The sequence below is a fragment of the Manacus vitellinus genome, unplaced genomic scaffold, assembly GCF_001715985.3.
Source record: "Manacus vitellinus isolate BGI_N305 unplaced genomic scaffold, ASM171598v3 scaffold_28_pilon, whole genome shotgun sequence".
NCBI lineage: Eukaryota > Metazoa > Chordata > Aves > Passeriformes > Pipridae > Manacus > Manacus vitellinus.
The window spans coordinates 9,403,995-9,419,735 of NW_021940122.1; the positions used below are offsets into that span (position 1 = coordinate 9,403,995).

General features: G+C 46.2%; 2 protein-coding genes across 2 annotated transcripts; both read right to left on the minus strand.

The window, feature by feature from the left end:
* Window positions 1–940: 940 nt before the first annotated feature.
* LOC108640033 (cystatin-A-like) lies at window positions 941–7,451 on the minus strand. The gene is made up of 4 exons (XM_018074493.2): window positions 7,418–7,451; window positions 3,294–3,385; window positions 2,474–2,575; window positions 941–1,076 (listed from the first exon to the last, which is right to left on the minus strand). Exons 1-4 carry the CDS (start codon window positions 7,449–7,451, stop codon window positions 948–950), a joined length of 357 nt encoding a protein of 118 aa, XP_017929982.1. The 3' UTR covers window positions 941–947.
* Window positions 7,452–8,666: 1,215 nt separating this feature from the next.
* On the minus strand, window positions 8,667–15,735 carry LOC108642144 (cystatin-A-like). The gene is made up of 5 exons (XM_025896534.1): window positions 15,470–15,735; window positions 13,136–13,653; window positions 12,593–12,675; window positions 10,249–10,350; window positions 8,667–8,889 (listed from the first exon to the last, which is right to left on the minus strand). The coding sequence occupies exons 3-5, from the start codon at window positions 12,662–12,664 to the stop codon at window positions 8,761–8,763; spliced, it is 303 nt and encodes a 100-aa protein (XP_025752319.1). The 5' UTR covers window positions 12,665–12,675; window positions 13,136–13,653; window positions 15,470–15,735; the 3' UTR covers window positions 8,667–8,760.
* Window positions 15,736–15,741: the final 6 nt, after the last annotated feature.

Here is a 15,741-nt window from a genome sequence, read left to right on the forward strand (position 1 = left end):
AACACTGATGAAGACAAGTTGAGGAACATCCTTCTGTTGAAAGCTGGAGCCTGAGAACCTCCATTGGCACGTCCTTCCAGAAGATGCTGGCATGGATGGCTGCCCCATCCCATCCACCATGGCTCAAAATCCCACTGGAAAGCATGCCCCAGTGTGGTGTTTCCTGAACCATTCCTTAGTGAAGTAACAACAGAGTGGATCAGCTCTAGAGGGAGATTTCCATCAGCAAACTTGGCTGATGGGCAGGGAACCATCTCAACAAAGAGCTTGATCCTGCATCCCCAGTCTCCTCACAAACTCAGCAGAGCTCGGCCTGCTCAAAGCCCCAGCAGAGCATTTATTTATAGGTGATGGCAGGGGAAACAATGCCTTCTTGCCCAGTCTGGTTCATGCTTCTCACCATGTCCTCCCTGTTAGTCCACAAGCTCCGTTTAGTTTCTAATACCTGCTGCTGTTAAATTTAGGGTTCTGCTGACCAATGGTGGAAGGAGACTGTCTTCCCATTCCTTCAAGGCACACATTCCTGCTCCCCGCCCCACCACCCCTCTCCTCCCTGTGAGTGAAGCTGCACTTAAAGGAGGATAGTTTGGGTTCTCAGTTCCCCCATGCCAGAAATGGTCTATCTCACACTCTTTCTGACAAGTCGCCAATAGCTTGCATTTAATGCACTGAAACAAACCCCAAAAGCCCAAGATACCCAACAGAGTTTTGGAAAGAAGAGCTGAAGTGGGTGGGCCCTGTCTTACAGCTGTAGTACCCCAGGTGGCAGAAACAGCTTGAAACAGTATTTTGGAGCCTACTTGAGCTTTAGCTTGGCAGCGGCCCAAAGCATGACACACAGCAAAGGAACAAATAGCTTTCAAGCCTTATTTTATTTTCATGCATTTACTATCATGGTCAGAACCCCCACGTGACTTGTAGAAGTGAGGCACTGCCCTCATCGTGTCTCAGAAGTAGTCCAGAGGATCATCTCTGGTCTTGCCAGTCTGAAAACTGACAAGGGCAGGATATAAGTTCTCCGGAGGAAGGCCCACAAACACCTTTAAGTGGACATATTCAGTATCAGCAACTTGGACCTAGAAAACAAAACAGGGGGAAAGTGAGAAGCATGGCTTGAAGCAGGTTCAAACAAAAGGATGCTCTTTACATACTTGAAAGACTGTCTTTGCCGTGGAGTTTAATTTGAGGTTCTATCTCCACTTTTTACTTCCACAGCTCTTCACCCAAGTCTGGGTAATACCTGCTGGCAGAAAACTGTCTAAACCTGGAGAAAACTCTATTAAACTCTGTTAAAAACCTTCCGTCTCAGATGAAGGGAAAATGAGCAGGACTGCTTGAGGGTGGAAGCACCAGAAGGTGGAACAGGAGAAAGGTTTTGGTCGTGTTCTCTTTTGGTCACCAAGATGTCAGCACATCAGCTCTCAGCCTCTTGGCACACTCAGGGTGGAAGACAAGACCCAGTGAGTCTTAATGACTCAGGGCTGGGACAAGATGCAGAGACAACATCTGCTCTTACAAAGTACAGAAAGATCCATCCCAAACCAGCATGTGGTCCTGAGAAGCAATGACAACCTGAAAGCCTTGTCTGCAGATTGGGAAAGAAGAGACAAATCTGGGATGCAACTGGGCATGACTTCTGGCTGTACTTCAGCCCTCCAGTAAATTGTTACTCTTCATTACTCAGTGCTTTGTCCACAACGTGAAAGCATATCTCACTGGAGCAAGGAAAGGATAAATATCAATCATGTAGCTAAAACTCTGACTAGCCACAGAAGAGGTAGTCTGTCAGTACAGCCCCCTGGTGCCCACAGAGCACAAATAACTGGTATTATTTTAAAAAAACACCTGGGAGAGATGTTTCGCATTGTCTGTCCTTCCTGTCATCAGCTGAATATGAGAAGCGTGGAGCAAATGCTCACCACATCTCTCTGCAGAATTACTCTCCCACAAATGCTACCAGACAATTTCTTTCATAAAGATTCTGACCCTTGTCAGGAGAGTGAGTCCCACCAGGCACATGTCCCCACACACGTGGGGTTTGAGAGACAGCAGTCCCATGCCATGTGTGTTCTGCTCCAGAAGGCCAGCCTGCTGCTCAGCAGTGCTTGCTGGCCTTCAGATGCAAACCACACCCAGCAAGTTCTTCCGTGCTACTTCACAGAAAGCTGCTCACAGACGTGCGCAAGGTTTTCTAGTAGAGGATGAATGGTGCTCTCAGAGGGATCTAAACTAAGCAGGACTGGTTTTTCCTCCACAGCAGAGAGAGGGTTTGGAAAATACAGAAAGAACTATTCCTCTTCTACAGTAGTGCCGAAGAGAGGAATTTTATAAACATCCTGAGATAGTCCTCAACTCTATTACTCACATCAGATGCTTTTCTACCACACCTGCTTCTCTTTCCAGCTCTAAGCTACTCTGCAAGTCACCTATATTGTTCAACTGCAAAGCATTCCCTCCTATAATATATACAAACCTTAATGAAGTACATTGTCCCAGCAACTACTTGAGTCCTGTAGAGTATGGCTCTAAAGATGTCATATCTCCCGTTTACCCTGACTCTAAGTTGTAGTTTCACCTGTAAAAGAAAAGGGAAAACGGTTGGCAGGTTCATACTCGGGCTTTTCTTTCACATCTACCACTTCAAATCCCTTCCTTTCAAACATACATCCTTGATAAAATAAATCCAGAACCCCCACTCTAAATCAATTTACACCAGGACCTCCAGCCCTCCTTCCTAGCACTGCCTCCAGCACTATTTAAAATCCTGTGAGAAGGAGATTTCCTAATTGATTTCCCCTGCTCCACAGCTGTCCAGCTGAACAGTCTCCTGCTCACTACAGACAGCAAACTGCTAATTGCTTCCCTTTTGATTCCGGATCAAAGGATGGAGGCACCAAGCCATGCCCCCTATAAGGGTACACCCTGTGTCAACCACACTGTTACATAGAAGTGCAAGCCAGCTCCCCTCACCTGGAACACCAGTGTCTTGTCCTGTTTAAATCATTTTTTAGGGTATACTGGCATGTAGTTGGTCCCATCCATGGCCTTCAGGGAGAAATTAGTTCTACCACGTACAAGCTTCTCCCTTCAAATACACCTCTTCTCATTTCAAACAAGCCCCTTCAGTGCTGGCGTAGCAGAGCTGGGCTTTGAACTACATGTGAACATTCACTGAAGTTAGCCACTTTAAACCCTGCTTCAGTACCAGCATCTGCTCTCTCAGCCTTTACACAACCTTCAGCACTCAGCTCTTTGCACACAGAGACTTCATCTGTAGACTAGGCACAACTCACCTGGTTGGTGACATCCTGGACTTCTTGAGTGGCACGCTCGGGGGGAGATAAGCCCCCAGCAATAGGTGACTGCTTTAACATGACAGGTGGTTCTGAAGAGGGAAGTTTAGCACAGTCTGAGCAGAGTCACCAGGCATCTTGCATATATATATATATATACACTCACACAGACATACACAGAGAAACGTGTGTGTTGAATTAGAGTAAGAAATCTGTCAGAAAATAAACCCCCCTGCATTCCAGCTGGGCCTTGGGGCAAGAGGGGCTGGGTATGGCTACACTTAATTTAGGATTAGAAGCAAGTCATCACTGTAACTCTAGTCATGTTCAATAGGAACTTCCACGAGCACAGATTCACAAACAGTTGGGTTTATTGAAGCAACAGAAATTCAGATTTGAAACTGCCATTGGTAAATGTACCTGCTGCAACGAAGCTCTAACAATAATAATAATGTTTTACTAACCCAGGGAATAGTAACAATCAGACACAAAGGCTTACCACAAAGACGTTCCTGCTTGGGATGAGAGAGAGGAGAGTCGTCCGTTGACTGTCCCTGAGGTCTTTTTGGGTCTTCCCTGTACTTCAATGAAGTTTCTGCCCTCCTTATATACAGCCCAATCGTCTCCTCCTCCTCCTTTTATGTATGGTGTGATAGAAGTGGAGAGCTGAGTAAGATAGTCATGTGTGGTAGCACGTACTTCATTAAGCTTATTGACATATGCAGGGTGGTTCTGTTTCCTGTTCAAATGACTCTTAATTTTTGGGCATGGTATGCTTCAAGGTTCCGGTCTTATGATTTTGTTTTGGTCTGTTCTGTTTGTCAGAGCCAAAAGATGATCATCCTGGCTCCACAGCACCTCCTCCTTCCGCCAACACATCCTTTCTTGACGTCAACCATGCCTGTCTCCATCCGCAAAGATAACGTAGAGGGTACCCACTGTAGGCCATAAATAGGCAGCCTTAACCATTGCCTGGCTCCTGGGTCCTCATCCCACACTGTCATGGAATCATGGGACCTACAACACATGGAGCCTACCATTACTGAACTGGAGAAGCCAACTAACTGGGAAAACGGGGGGGGGGGAAGCAATGTAAAATGCTGATAATATTAATAAGAAATGTAAAAAGCACTTTAAGAATCTTAAGAGAGTTCAGTCTTCAGGTTAATAACAAAAGCAAACACTGGACCCCAGCCACCTACTTCTCAAGACAATTGTTTTGGGCTGCAAATGGAATTTCTTGCCTCTTCACCCATGTGCAGATAACTGCTCTGTGCACTTAGGAAATGGATCAAAGTCACACCCATATTTCCCAATACCATTCAAGATCAGAAGAAAGCATGCAGTAATTTCCCTACTGCAGGTCCCGTTCAACTTGGAATTTTATTACCTCAGTATACTTCCCAATGCAAAAGAGGAGCAGATTGCATCATATCTTCAGTGACTTGACTTCCCTCTGCCTAACCAGAAAGGTGCCAAGGTAAACACCAGCACCAGAAGTAGAAAAAATTAAATTCCAGCTGCTGGTGAGTACTGCAAGAATGGTATTTCTGCTTCTTTCCCATCAGAAGCAGAAGCTCTAGAGCTGCATTCAGGCAATACATAATAACAACTGAATATACAGTAACATTTACATTTCAACTCAAACCCTAGTGCCAATGGCTGGGAAGACAAAGTACGATCCCTCCTGCTGGAGCAGCAGTGTGTGCACAATTGCTGTCCTAAAGCCAAGGTACACTGCTGAAACAGGCAACATGCAGAATAGATAGTCAGAAGGATTAATTCCCAGTTACAGACACATGGCACAGTCACATTCATGACTATACATGAATGGAAAAAGCTCAAAACCTACTGAGGGACAATTAAGAAGTGTTACCAGCCCTCCTAGGTAAGGGAGGACAAACATTTTCAGACCACAAAAAAAATTACTCCCCTTTGGTATTCCTGCCATCCCTCTCTCCAGAAAACAGGAAGAATATTGTTCCAGAGCAAGGACCAGAGAGGCACCAAGAGACCAGACAATTTGTAGTCTGCAGGGGCGGGTATGTGGGAGTAGGTGAAATGAGACTACGTGCTGCACACAGGCAAAGGGCACTTCTGTTGCAATCAGCACGAGGCAGTTTGCCCAAAACAAGCGTGTTTATGGCCACAACAGTGGGGTCTGTGTAGCACAGACTTACCAGTGTGCTACCCAGGCTACTGACCCTCCTCCTCACAGGTGACAAGCGATACAACAGGCTGTAAACTTCACACCTGACTTCTAGGCCCATTCTTGGTACAAAGGACCTGAGATTCAGAATCTGGGGCTCTACGGGCCCTAAACTCAACAGTATATAGATCAGTGTTACCGCCACCACCTGCGTCTCCTAGAACGCTTCCATCAATGCTGTCTCCGTTCAATCCTAAATATCCACTGGTCAGATTATGTGACCAATGCATCTGTTCTAGAACAAGCAGCAGTCACAAGTATTGAGGTCATGTTGCTGAGAACACAGCTGCGCTGGGCAGGGCACGTCTCCAGGATGAAGGACCACCGCCTCCCTAAGATCTTGCTTTATGGTGAACTTGCCACCGGCTGCTGCAAGAGAGGAGCCCCGAAGAGGAGATACAAGGACTCCCTGAAACAACATCTCAGCCTTGGCCATATTGATCAACATAACTGGTCTACTCTGGCCTCCAATCGGGAGGCCTGGAGACACACCATCTATAACGCTGCTGATGCTTTTGAGAAAGCACGCAGGATCACCCTTGAGGAGAAAAGGCAACACAGAAAGAATCGTGCCTTGCAGAATTTACCACCTAAGGAGTCTTTCTGTTGTGCCTTTTGCAACCGGACATGCCTATCTCGTATTGGCCTTTTTAGCCACCAGCGTGCTTGCAACAAACATGGGTAGAGCCCTTCCCAAATCTTCGTTCGCAAAGTCCAGCCATGATGATACATGAGAGCTGTTACTGCTAAAGGTGTTGCAGAATTTCCCAAACTTGAGCAGCAGTGCTATGGGAGGGCATAAAAAACATTTAAGGAGAAACAGTTGCCTTGAGACAACATCTTTCTGAACCAAGAGAAAAATGCTTCCAGTTCTCAGGAAGAAAAGGAATGGGAGCTGCTGAAACTGCTAATGGCTGTCCCAAAATCCAGTGATAGTTTTAAGACTGGGATGCAGTACTCATCCTGCACACATACTTCAGGAAATCATTTTGAAGTGCTGACGTTTCACAGACCTGTCATCAAAGATGATCAATGGCAATGGATTAACCTCACCCTAGGCAACCTTCGCCTACACCCCTCTCTAGTCAGCTTCAGATCTAACAAAACAGGATTTGGAACAAAAGCATGAAAAGAATGGTGGCTCCCATTCCATCTCTTGCACAACATCAACAAGCTAACGCCTGTCCCCTCTTTTAGGATTTGTGACCTCTGATCTTACGTACCATTCCAGCCTGCACTCTGCATTTGCACAGATGAGAATTTCCCTTCAATTTACTGCTGTTATATTGGAGAATCTCTGCTGGCAGAACATCTCTGGCATTCTTTAGAGTCGTGAAGCTGAGTAACATCTTGCACCATGTACTACCCCACTAAGGAAGAAACAAAGTTTACAGCTTGCAGGCCACTACGCTCTGGTCCTGTATATGCAAGTTTAAGAACTACAAGCTACAGTAAATAAAAACACAGGTACAGTAACAAAACAAATCAAACAAAAATATAAAAATCCTCTGGCTAAAATCCAAACCCCAGATTTACGTATTTACAAGTCATCTTTAAGCCAGAAACAAAGGCAGCTCTGGAGGAACAATTGTGAATGCCCGAGTCAGCAGTTCAGCCTTCTGGTTTCACAGTGTAAAGACACCTCATTGTGACTGGGTTGTATGACACATGGTCTGAATGTTTTCAACAACTAGAGGAAAGCAGCCCTCCATGTACCAGTTGAAGATCTGTTTTCATGATCACAGTAACATCACCCTTGACTTTCACCACGCTGGTCTGAAAAAAAACGTTTCCCCTTCTGCTCCTCACCCTGATTTCAGAAGATTTCTGGCATCATACATCAAGAAAGATCAGTAGAAACCTGACTTTCAGCAGCACAAAGATCTCACCCCAGCCTATGCTGAGCCTGTGGTACCAGTAAAGAACCTCCTCCCCTCAGTCTGCTTCATGACGACCAAATTCTTCCAACCTTCATAATTCAGAAATTCTATGATTTTATAGCAACAGAAAAATCATGATATATTTGCTGGAAAAGCCCTCCCCCCTCACTGTACTCTTACCTGGAGCTCTAGGCCTCCAGCTCCACAGGTTGCCTGAGAGCCACTCCTGCAGCCAATGGCAGTGACACACACTCTGGGCACAAGGGAAGATCAGTAGCAAGGACCCTCTTTGGGAAGGTGATTTACAACCAAACCCTTTTCCCATGCACAGAGAAGGGGATATATTCTCATCCTGCTGAGTCCAAGGGAAGAGGAGCTCTGGTCAGGCAGATGCCCAAAAGCCTGTTGTGTGTCACACAACACAACACAACACTGATGAAGAAAAGTTGAGGAACATCCTTCTGTTGAAAGCTGGAGCCTGAGAACCTCCATTGGCACATCCTTCCAGAAGATGCTGACATGGATGGCTGCCCCATCCCACCCACCATGGCTCAAAATCCCACTGGAAAGCATGCCCCAGTGTGGTGTTTCCTGAACCATTCGTTAGTGAAGCAACAACAGAGTGGATCAACTCTGGAGGGAGATTTCCATCAGCAAACTTGGCTGATGGGCAGGGAACCATCTCAGCAAAGAGCTTGATCCTGCATCCCCAGTCTCCTCACAAACTCGGCAGAGCTCGGCCTGCTCAAAGCCCCAGCAAAGCATTTATTTATAGGTGATGGCAGGGGAAACAATGCCTTCTTGCCCAGTCTGGTTCAAGCTTCTCACCATGTCCTCCCTGTTAGTCCACAAGCTCCGTTTAGTTTCTAATATCTGCTGCTGTAAAATTTAGGGTTCTACTGACCAACGGTGGAAGGAGACTGTCTTCCCATTCCTTCAAGGCACACATTCCTGCTCCCCGCCCCACCACCCCTCTCCTCCCTGTGAGTGAAGCTGCACTTAAAGGAGGATAGTTTGGGTTCTCAGTTCCCCCGTGCCAGAAATGGTCTATCTCACACTCTTTCTGACAAGTCGCCAATAGCTTGCATTTAATGCACTGAAACAAACCCAAAAAGCCCAAGATACCCAACAGAGTTTTGGAAATAGGAGCTGAAGTGGGTGGGCCCTGTCTTACAGCTGTAGTACCCCTGTAGGTGGCAGAAACAGCTTGAAACAGTATTTTGGAGCCTACTTGAGCTTTAGCTTGGCAGCGGCCCAAAGCATGACACACAGCAAAGGAACAAATAGCTTTCAAGCCTTATTTTATTTTCATGCATTTACTGTCATGGTCAGAACCCCCACGTGACTTGTAGAAGTGAGGCACTGCCCTCATCGTGTCTCAGAAGTCGTCCAGAGGATCATCTCTGGTCTTGCCAGTCTGAAAACTGACAAGGGCAGGATATAAGTTCTCCGGAGGAAGGCCCACAAACACCTTTAAGTGGACATATTCAGTATCAGCAACTTGGACCTAGAAAACAAAACAGGGGGAAAGTGAGGAGCATGGCTTGAAGCAGGTTCAAACAAAAGGATGCTCTTTACATACTTGAAAGACTGTCTTTGCCGTGGAGCTTAATTTGAGGTTCTATCTCCACTTTTTACTTCCACAGCTCTTCACCCAAGTCTGGGTAGTACTTGCTGTCTACACCTGGAGAAAACTCTATTAAGAACATTCCGTCTCAGATGAAGGGAAAATGAGCAGGACTGCTTGAGGGTGGAAGCACCAGAAGGCAGAACAGGAGAAAGGTTTTGATGGTGTCCTCTTTTGGTCACCAAGATGTCAGTACCTCAGTTCTCAGCCTCTTGGCACACCCAGTGAGTCTTAATGACTCAGGGCTGGGACAAGATGCAGAGACAACATCTGCTCTTACAAAGTACAGAAAGATCCATCCCAAACCAGCATGTGGTCCTGAGAAGCAATGGCAACCTGAAAGCCTTGTCTGCAGATTGGGAAAGAAGAGACAAATCTGGGATGCAACTGGGCATGACTTCTGGCTGTACTTCAGCCCTCCAGTAAATTGTTACTCTTCATTACTCAGTGCTTTGTCCACAACGTGAAAGCACATCTCACTGAAGCAAGGAAAGGATAAATATCAATCATGTAGCTAAAACTCTGACTAGTCACAGAAGAGGTAGTCGGTCAGTACAGCCCCCTGGTGCCCACAGAGCACAAATAACTGGTGTTATTTTTAAAAAAGCACCTGGGAGAGATGTTTCACACAGTCTGTCCTTCCTGTCATCAACTAAATATGAGAAGCGTGGAGCAAATGCTCACCACATCTCTCTGCAGAACTACTCTCCCCCAAATGCTACCAGACAATTTCTTTCATAAAGATTCTGACTCTTGTCAGGGGAGCGTGTCCCACCAGGCACATGTCCCCACACACGTGGGGTTTGAGAGACAGCAGTCCCATGCCATGTGTGCTCTGCTCCAGAAGGCCAGCCTGCTGCTCAGCAGTGCTTGCTGGCCTTCAGATGCAAACCACACCCAGCAAGTTCTTCCGTGCTACTTCACAGAAAGCTGCTCACAGACGTGGGTAAGGTTTTCTAGTTAGAGGATGAATGGTGCTCTCAGAGGGATCTAAACTAAGCAGGACTGGTTTTTCCTCCACAGCAGAGAGAGGGTTTGGAAAATACAGAAAGAACTATTCCTCTTCTACAGTAGTGCCGAAGAGAGGTATTTTATAAACATCCTGAGATACTCCTCAACTCTATTACTCACATCAGATGCTTTTCTACCACATCTGCTTCTCTTTCCAGCTCTAAGCTACTCTGCACGTCACCTGTATTGTTGAACTGCAAAGCACTCCCTCCAATATTATATACAAACCTTAATCAAGTAATTTGCCCCAGCAACTATTTGAATCCTGTAGAGTATGGCTCTAAAGATGTCATATCTCCCGTTTACCCTCACTTCAAGCTGTAGTTTCACCTGTAAAAGAAAAGGAAAAATGGTTGGCAGGTTCATACTCGGGCTTTTCTCTCACATCTACCACTTCAAATCCCTTCCTTTCAAACATACATCCTTAATAAATCCAGAACCCCCACTCTAAATCAATTTACACCAGGACCTCCAGCCCTCCTTCCTAGCACTGCCTCCAGCACTATTTAAAATCCTGTGAGAAGGAGATTTCCTAATTGATTTCCCCTGCTCCAAAGCTGTCCAGCTGAACAGTCTCCTGCTCACTACAGACAGCAAACTGCTACTTGCTGCCCTTTTGATTCTGGATCAAAGGATGGAGGCACCAAGCCATGCCCCCTATCGGGGTACACCCTGTGTCAACCACACTGTTACACAGAAGTGCAAGCCAGCTCCCCTCACCTGGAACACCAGTGCCCACGCCAGTCAGCCTGGGAGGCTGAAAATGTAGCTCAGTATCTGGGATGCTGCACTGGCCCAGCCATGTTCAAAGGAAGCCCTTGAGGCATTTCACAAGACTCATTAGTCAAATTTCAAGCCCCCAGTTGGCCTGAGACATTGCCCTCCTCATCTTACACATGAGCAAACACGAATAGCAAATACACAAAGGTGCTACAAGTCCCTGCTAGGGTCTCCCCTCCGTAGGCAACAGGGAATTCCTCATCTCTACAAGTGCTGCTCCTACAACCACTTGTGCCAGCAGAGGAGGAACAGTGATACTGCTCCTGAGTCATTCAATTGGTGTCCCCCAAGCAATTGTAGATCATCCTTTTCTCTTTCTGTTCTGCAGTAAATTATCTCCCCTCTGACTGACCTGTTACCCCATACTTCAGCCCTCCCCCATGTACATATACCCAACTCTGGTGAGCCCAGCTGTTTCTCAGCAATTAAGCCCCACAAGGGGAGAAGGCTCAGGGGAGCTGGGGAGGGCAATGTGCTGCCCACAAAACCCCCTGGATAATGCAGGGTGTGACTGACCACAGCTTTTGCAGATAAGCTGACTTTACCTCAACACCAAGGGGACCACAAGGTGTTTTAGACAAATAGCTCTGTCAGTCGAGGGAATCATTCAGGTGGTGTAACTTCCTGAGCTCAATAAATGAAAGGGAACACCCTCCTGAATTAGCCAGACCAGCATGGAGGGAGTGAATACGTGGCTCTGCCCAACACACAGTATAAAAACTAAACAGGGAACACAAGAATTTTGAAAAAAACAGCTGGCTAGAAGTGGCTTCAACCCACCGACCCCTTCCTGGGGACTGAGGAGCTTAGTGTTGTGACAGGGAGCATGTTATACAGACCAGTGACAGAGACCACACCAGTGTCATCACTGAACTGTGTACTGCAATTGCTACATTTTGCTGAGAGTAATTAGATCTGCATCGAGTTAGCAGAATATTTGTATCCCTCTGCTAAATCACAAGCCTTGTGTGACATTAAATACCTTCAAGTAAGCAAAGCGGGTTTTAAACGATATCCCCTCCACCTGTGCACTACCTAAATCAATCCTGCTGGGAACCCCGCACAGGGAGTGTGCAGCAGTGTTGGCTGATGCCTTCAGCCCCACCCTTTCCTGGGGGTCTTTCCTCAAGGATGGCATAAGTTACACTTGGTGCAATGCCTCAAGAGGGAAGAACTCGTCTTGCAGACAGAGGATGAAGGGGCTCAGGTAGGTGGGAAGACAAGGCGGGACACACAGATGGAGTCTTCCCATGCCACGTTGCTCCCCTCCAGCTCCTAAGGATGCAATTTATACTTATTTGAAAAAGAGCTGCTGTACTGCAGGGCTGCTGCTATCACAGCTGCTTCCAGGACAGGACCACTGCCTGTGACCTGCCTGCCTTGTGCCAAGCCCACCTTGCCCCACGGTCTCACTATTTGCCCTTGCATCATAGTTGTGACTCCAGAAAACAATGCCAGCAGAGAACATACCATTTATCTGTTGCCTTGTCCTGTTTAAATCATTTTTTAGGGCAGACTGGCATGTAGTTGGTCCCATCCATGGCCTTCAGGGAGGAATTAGTTCTACCACGTACAAGCTTCTCCCTTCAAATACGCCTCCTCTCATTTCAAACAAGCCCCTTCAGTGCTGGCGTAGCAGAGCTGGGCTTTGAACTACATGTGAACATTCACTGAAGGTAGCCACTTTAAACCCTGCTTCAGTATCAGCATCTGGTCTCTCAGCCTTTACACAACCTTCAGCACTCAGCTCTTTGCACACAGAGACTTCATCTATAGACTAGGCACAACTCACCGCGTTGGTGATATCCTGGACGTCTTGAGCAGCACACTTGGGGTCAGAGAAGCCCCCAACAATAGGTGACATGACAGGTGGTTCTGAAGAGGGAAGTTTAGCACAGTCTGAGCAGAGTCACCAGGCATCTTGCATATATATATATATACACACACACATACACAGAGAAACGTGTGTGTTGAATTAGAGTAAGAAATCTGTCAGAAAATAAACCCCCTGCATTCCCGCTGGGCCTTGGGGCAAGAGGGGCTGGGTATGGCTACACTTAATTTAGGATTAGAAGCAAGTCATCACTGTAACTCTAGTCATGTTCAATACGAACTTCCACGAGCACAGATTCACAAATAGTGTGGTTTACACTTTGATTGCAATCAAGGAGAACTTCTGCGCTCACAGATTCACAAACAGTTCGGTTTATTGAAGCAACAGAAATTCAGATTTGAAACTGCCATTGGTAAATGCACCTGCTGCAACGAAGCTCTAACAACAATAATAATATTTTACTAACCTGGGGAATAGTAACAATCAGACACAAAGGCTTACCACAAAGACGTTCCTGCTTGGGATGAGAGAGAGGAGAGTCGTCCGTTGACTGTCCCTGAGGTCTTTTTGGGTCTTCCCTGTACTTCAATGAAGTTTCTGCCCTCCTTATATACAGCCCAATCGTCTCCTCCTCCTCCTTTTACATATGGCGTGATCGAAGTGGAGAGCTGAGTAAGATAGCAATGTGTGGTAGCACATACTTCATTAACCTTATTGACATATGCAGGGTGGTTCTGTTTCCTGTTCAAATGACTCTTAATTTTTGGGCCTGGTATGCTTCAAGGTTCCGGTCTTACGATTTTGTTTTGGTCTGTTCTGTTTGTCAGAGCCAAAAGATGATCATCCTGGCTCCACAGCACCTCCGCCTTCCGCCAACACATCCTTTCTTGACGTCAACCATGCCTGTCTCCATCCGCAAAGATAACGTAGAGGGTACCCACTGTAGGCCATAAATAGGCAGCCTTAACCATTGCCTGGCCCCTGGGTCCTCATCCCACACTGTCATGGAATCATGGGACCTACAACACATGGAGCCTACCATTACTGAACTGGAGAAGCCAACTAACTGGGAAAACGGGGGGGGGGAAGCAATGTAAAATGCTGATAATATTAATAAGAAATGTAAAAAGCACTTTAAGAATCTTAAGAGAGTTCAGTCTTCAGGTTAATAACAAAAGCAAACACTGGACCCCAGCCACCTACATCTCAAGACAATTGTTTTGGGCTGCAAATGGAATTTCTTGCCTCTTCACCCATGTGCAGATAACTGCTCTGTGCACTTAGGAAATGGATCAAAGTCACACCCAGTATTTCCCAATACCATTCAAGATCAGAAGAAAGCATGCAGTAATTTCCCTACTGCAGGTCCCGTTCAACTTGGAATTTTATTACCTCAGTATACTTCCCAATGCAAAAGAGGAGCAGATTGCATCATATCTTCAGTGACTTGACTTCCCTCTGCCTAACCAGAAAGGTGCCAAGGTAAACACCAGCACCAGAAGTAGAAAAAATTAAATTCCAGCTGCTGGTGAGTACTGCAAGAATGGTATTTCTGCTTCTTTCCCATCAGAAGCAGAAGCTCTAGAGCTGCATTCAGGCAATACATAATAACAACTGAATATACAGTAACATTTACATTTCAACTCAAACCCTAGTGCCAATTGCTGGAAGACAAAGTACCATCCCTCTTGCTAGAGGAGCAGTGTGGGCACAATTGCTGTCCTAATGCCAAGGTACACTGCTGAAACAGGCAACACGCAGAATATAGAGTCAGAAGGATTAATTCCCAGTTACAGACATGGCACAGTCACATTCATGACCATATATGAATGGAAAAAGCTCAAAACCTACTGAGGGACAATTAAGAAGTGTTACCAGCCCTCCTAGGTAAGGGAGGACAAACATTTTCAGACCACAAAAAAAATTACTCCCCTTTGGTATTCCTGCCATCCCTCTCTCCAGAAAACAGGAGGAATATTGTTCCAGAGCAAGGACCAGAGAAGCACCAAGAGATCAGACAATTTGTAGTCTGCAGGGGTGGGTACGTGGGAGTAGGTGAAATGAGACTACGTGCTGCACACAGGCAAAGGGCACTTCTGCTGCAATCAGCACGAAGCAGTTTGCCCAAAACAAGCGTGTTTATGGCCACAACAGTGGGGTCTGTGTAGCACAGACTTACCAGTGTGCTACCCAGGCTACTGACCCTCCTCCTCACAGGTGACAAGCGATGCAACAGGCTGTAAACTTCACACCTGACTTCTAGGCCTGTTCCTGGTACAAAGGACCTGACATTCAGAATCTGGGGCTCTACGGGCCCTAAACTCAACAGTATATAGACCAGTGTTAGAGCTGTTACCGATAAAGGTGTTGCAGAATTTCCCAAACTTGAGCAGCAGTGCTATGGAAGGGCATAAAAAACATTTGAGGAGAAACAGTTGCCTTGAGACAACATCTTTCTGAACCAAGAGAAAAATGCTTCCAGTTCTCAGGAAGAAAAGGAATGGGAGCTGCTGAAACTGCTAATGGCTGTCCCAAAATCCAGTGATAGTTTTAAGACTGGGATGCAGTACTCATCCTGCACACATACTTCAGGAAATCATTTTGAAGTGCTGACGTTTCACAGACCTGTCATCAAAGATGATCAGTGGCAATGGATTAACCTCACCCTAGGCAACCTTCGCCTACACCCCTCTCTAGTCAGCTTCAGATGTAACAAAATAGGATTTGGAATAAAAGCATGAAAAGAACGGTGGCTCCCATTCCATCCCCTGCACAACATCAACAAGCTAACGCCTGTCCCCTCTTTTAGGATTTGTGACCTCTGATCTTACGTACCATTCCAGCCTGCACTCTGCATTTGCACAGATGAGAATTTCCCTTCAATTTACTGCTGTTATATTGGAGAATCTCTGCTGGCAGAACATCTCTGGCATTCTTTAGAGTCGTGAAGCTGAGTAACATCTTGCACCATGTACTACCCCACTAAGGAAGAAACAAAGTTTACAGCTTGCAGGCCACTACGCTCTGGTCCTGTATATGCAAGTTTAAGAACTACAAGCTACAGTTAATAAAAACACTGGTACAGTAACAAAACAAATCAAACAAAA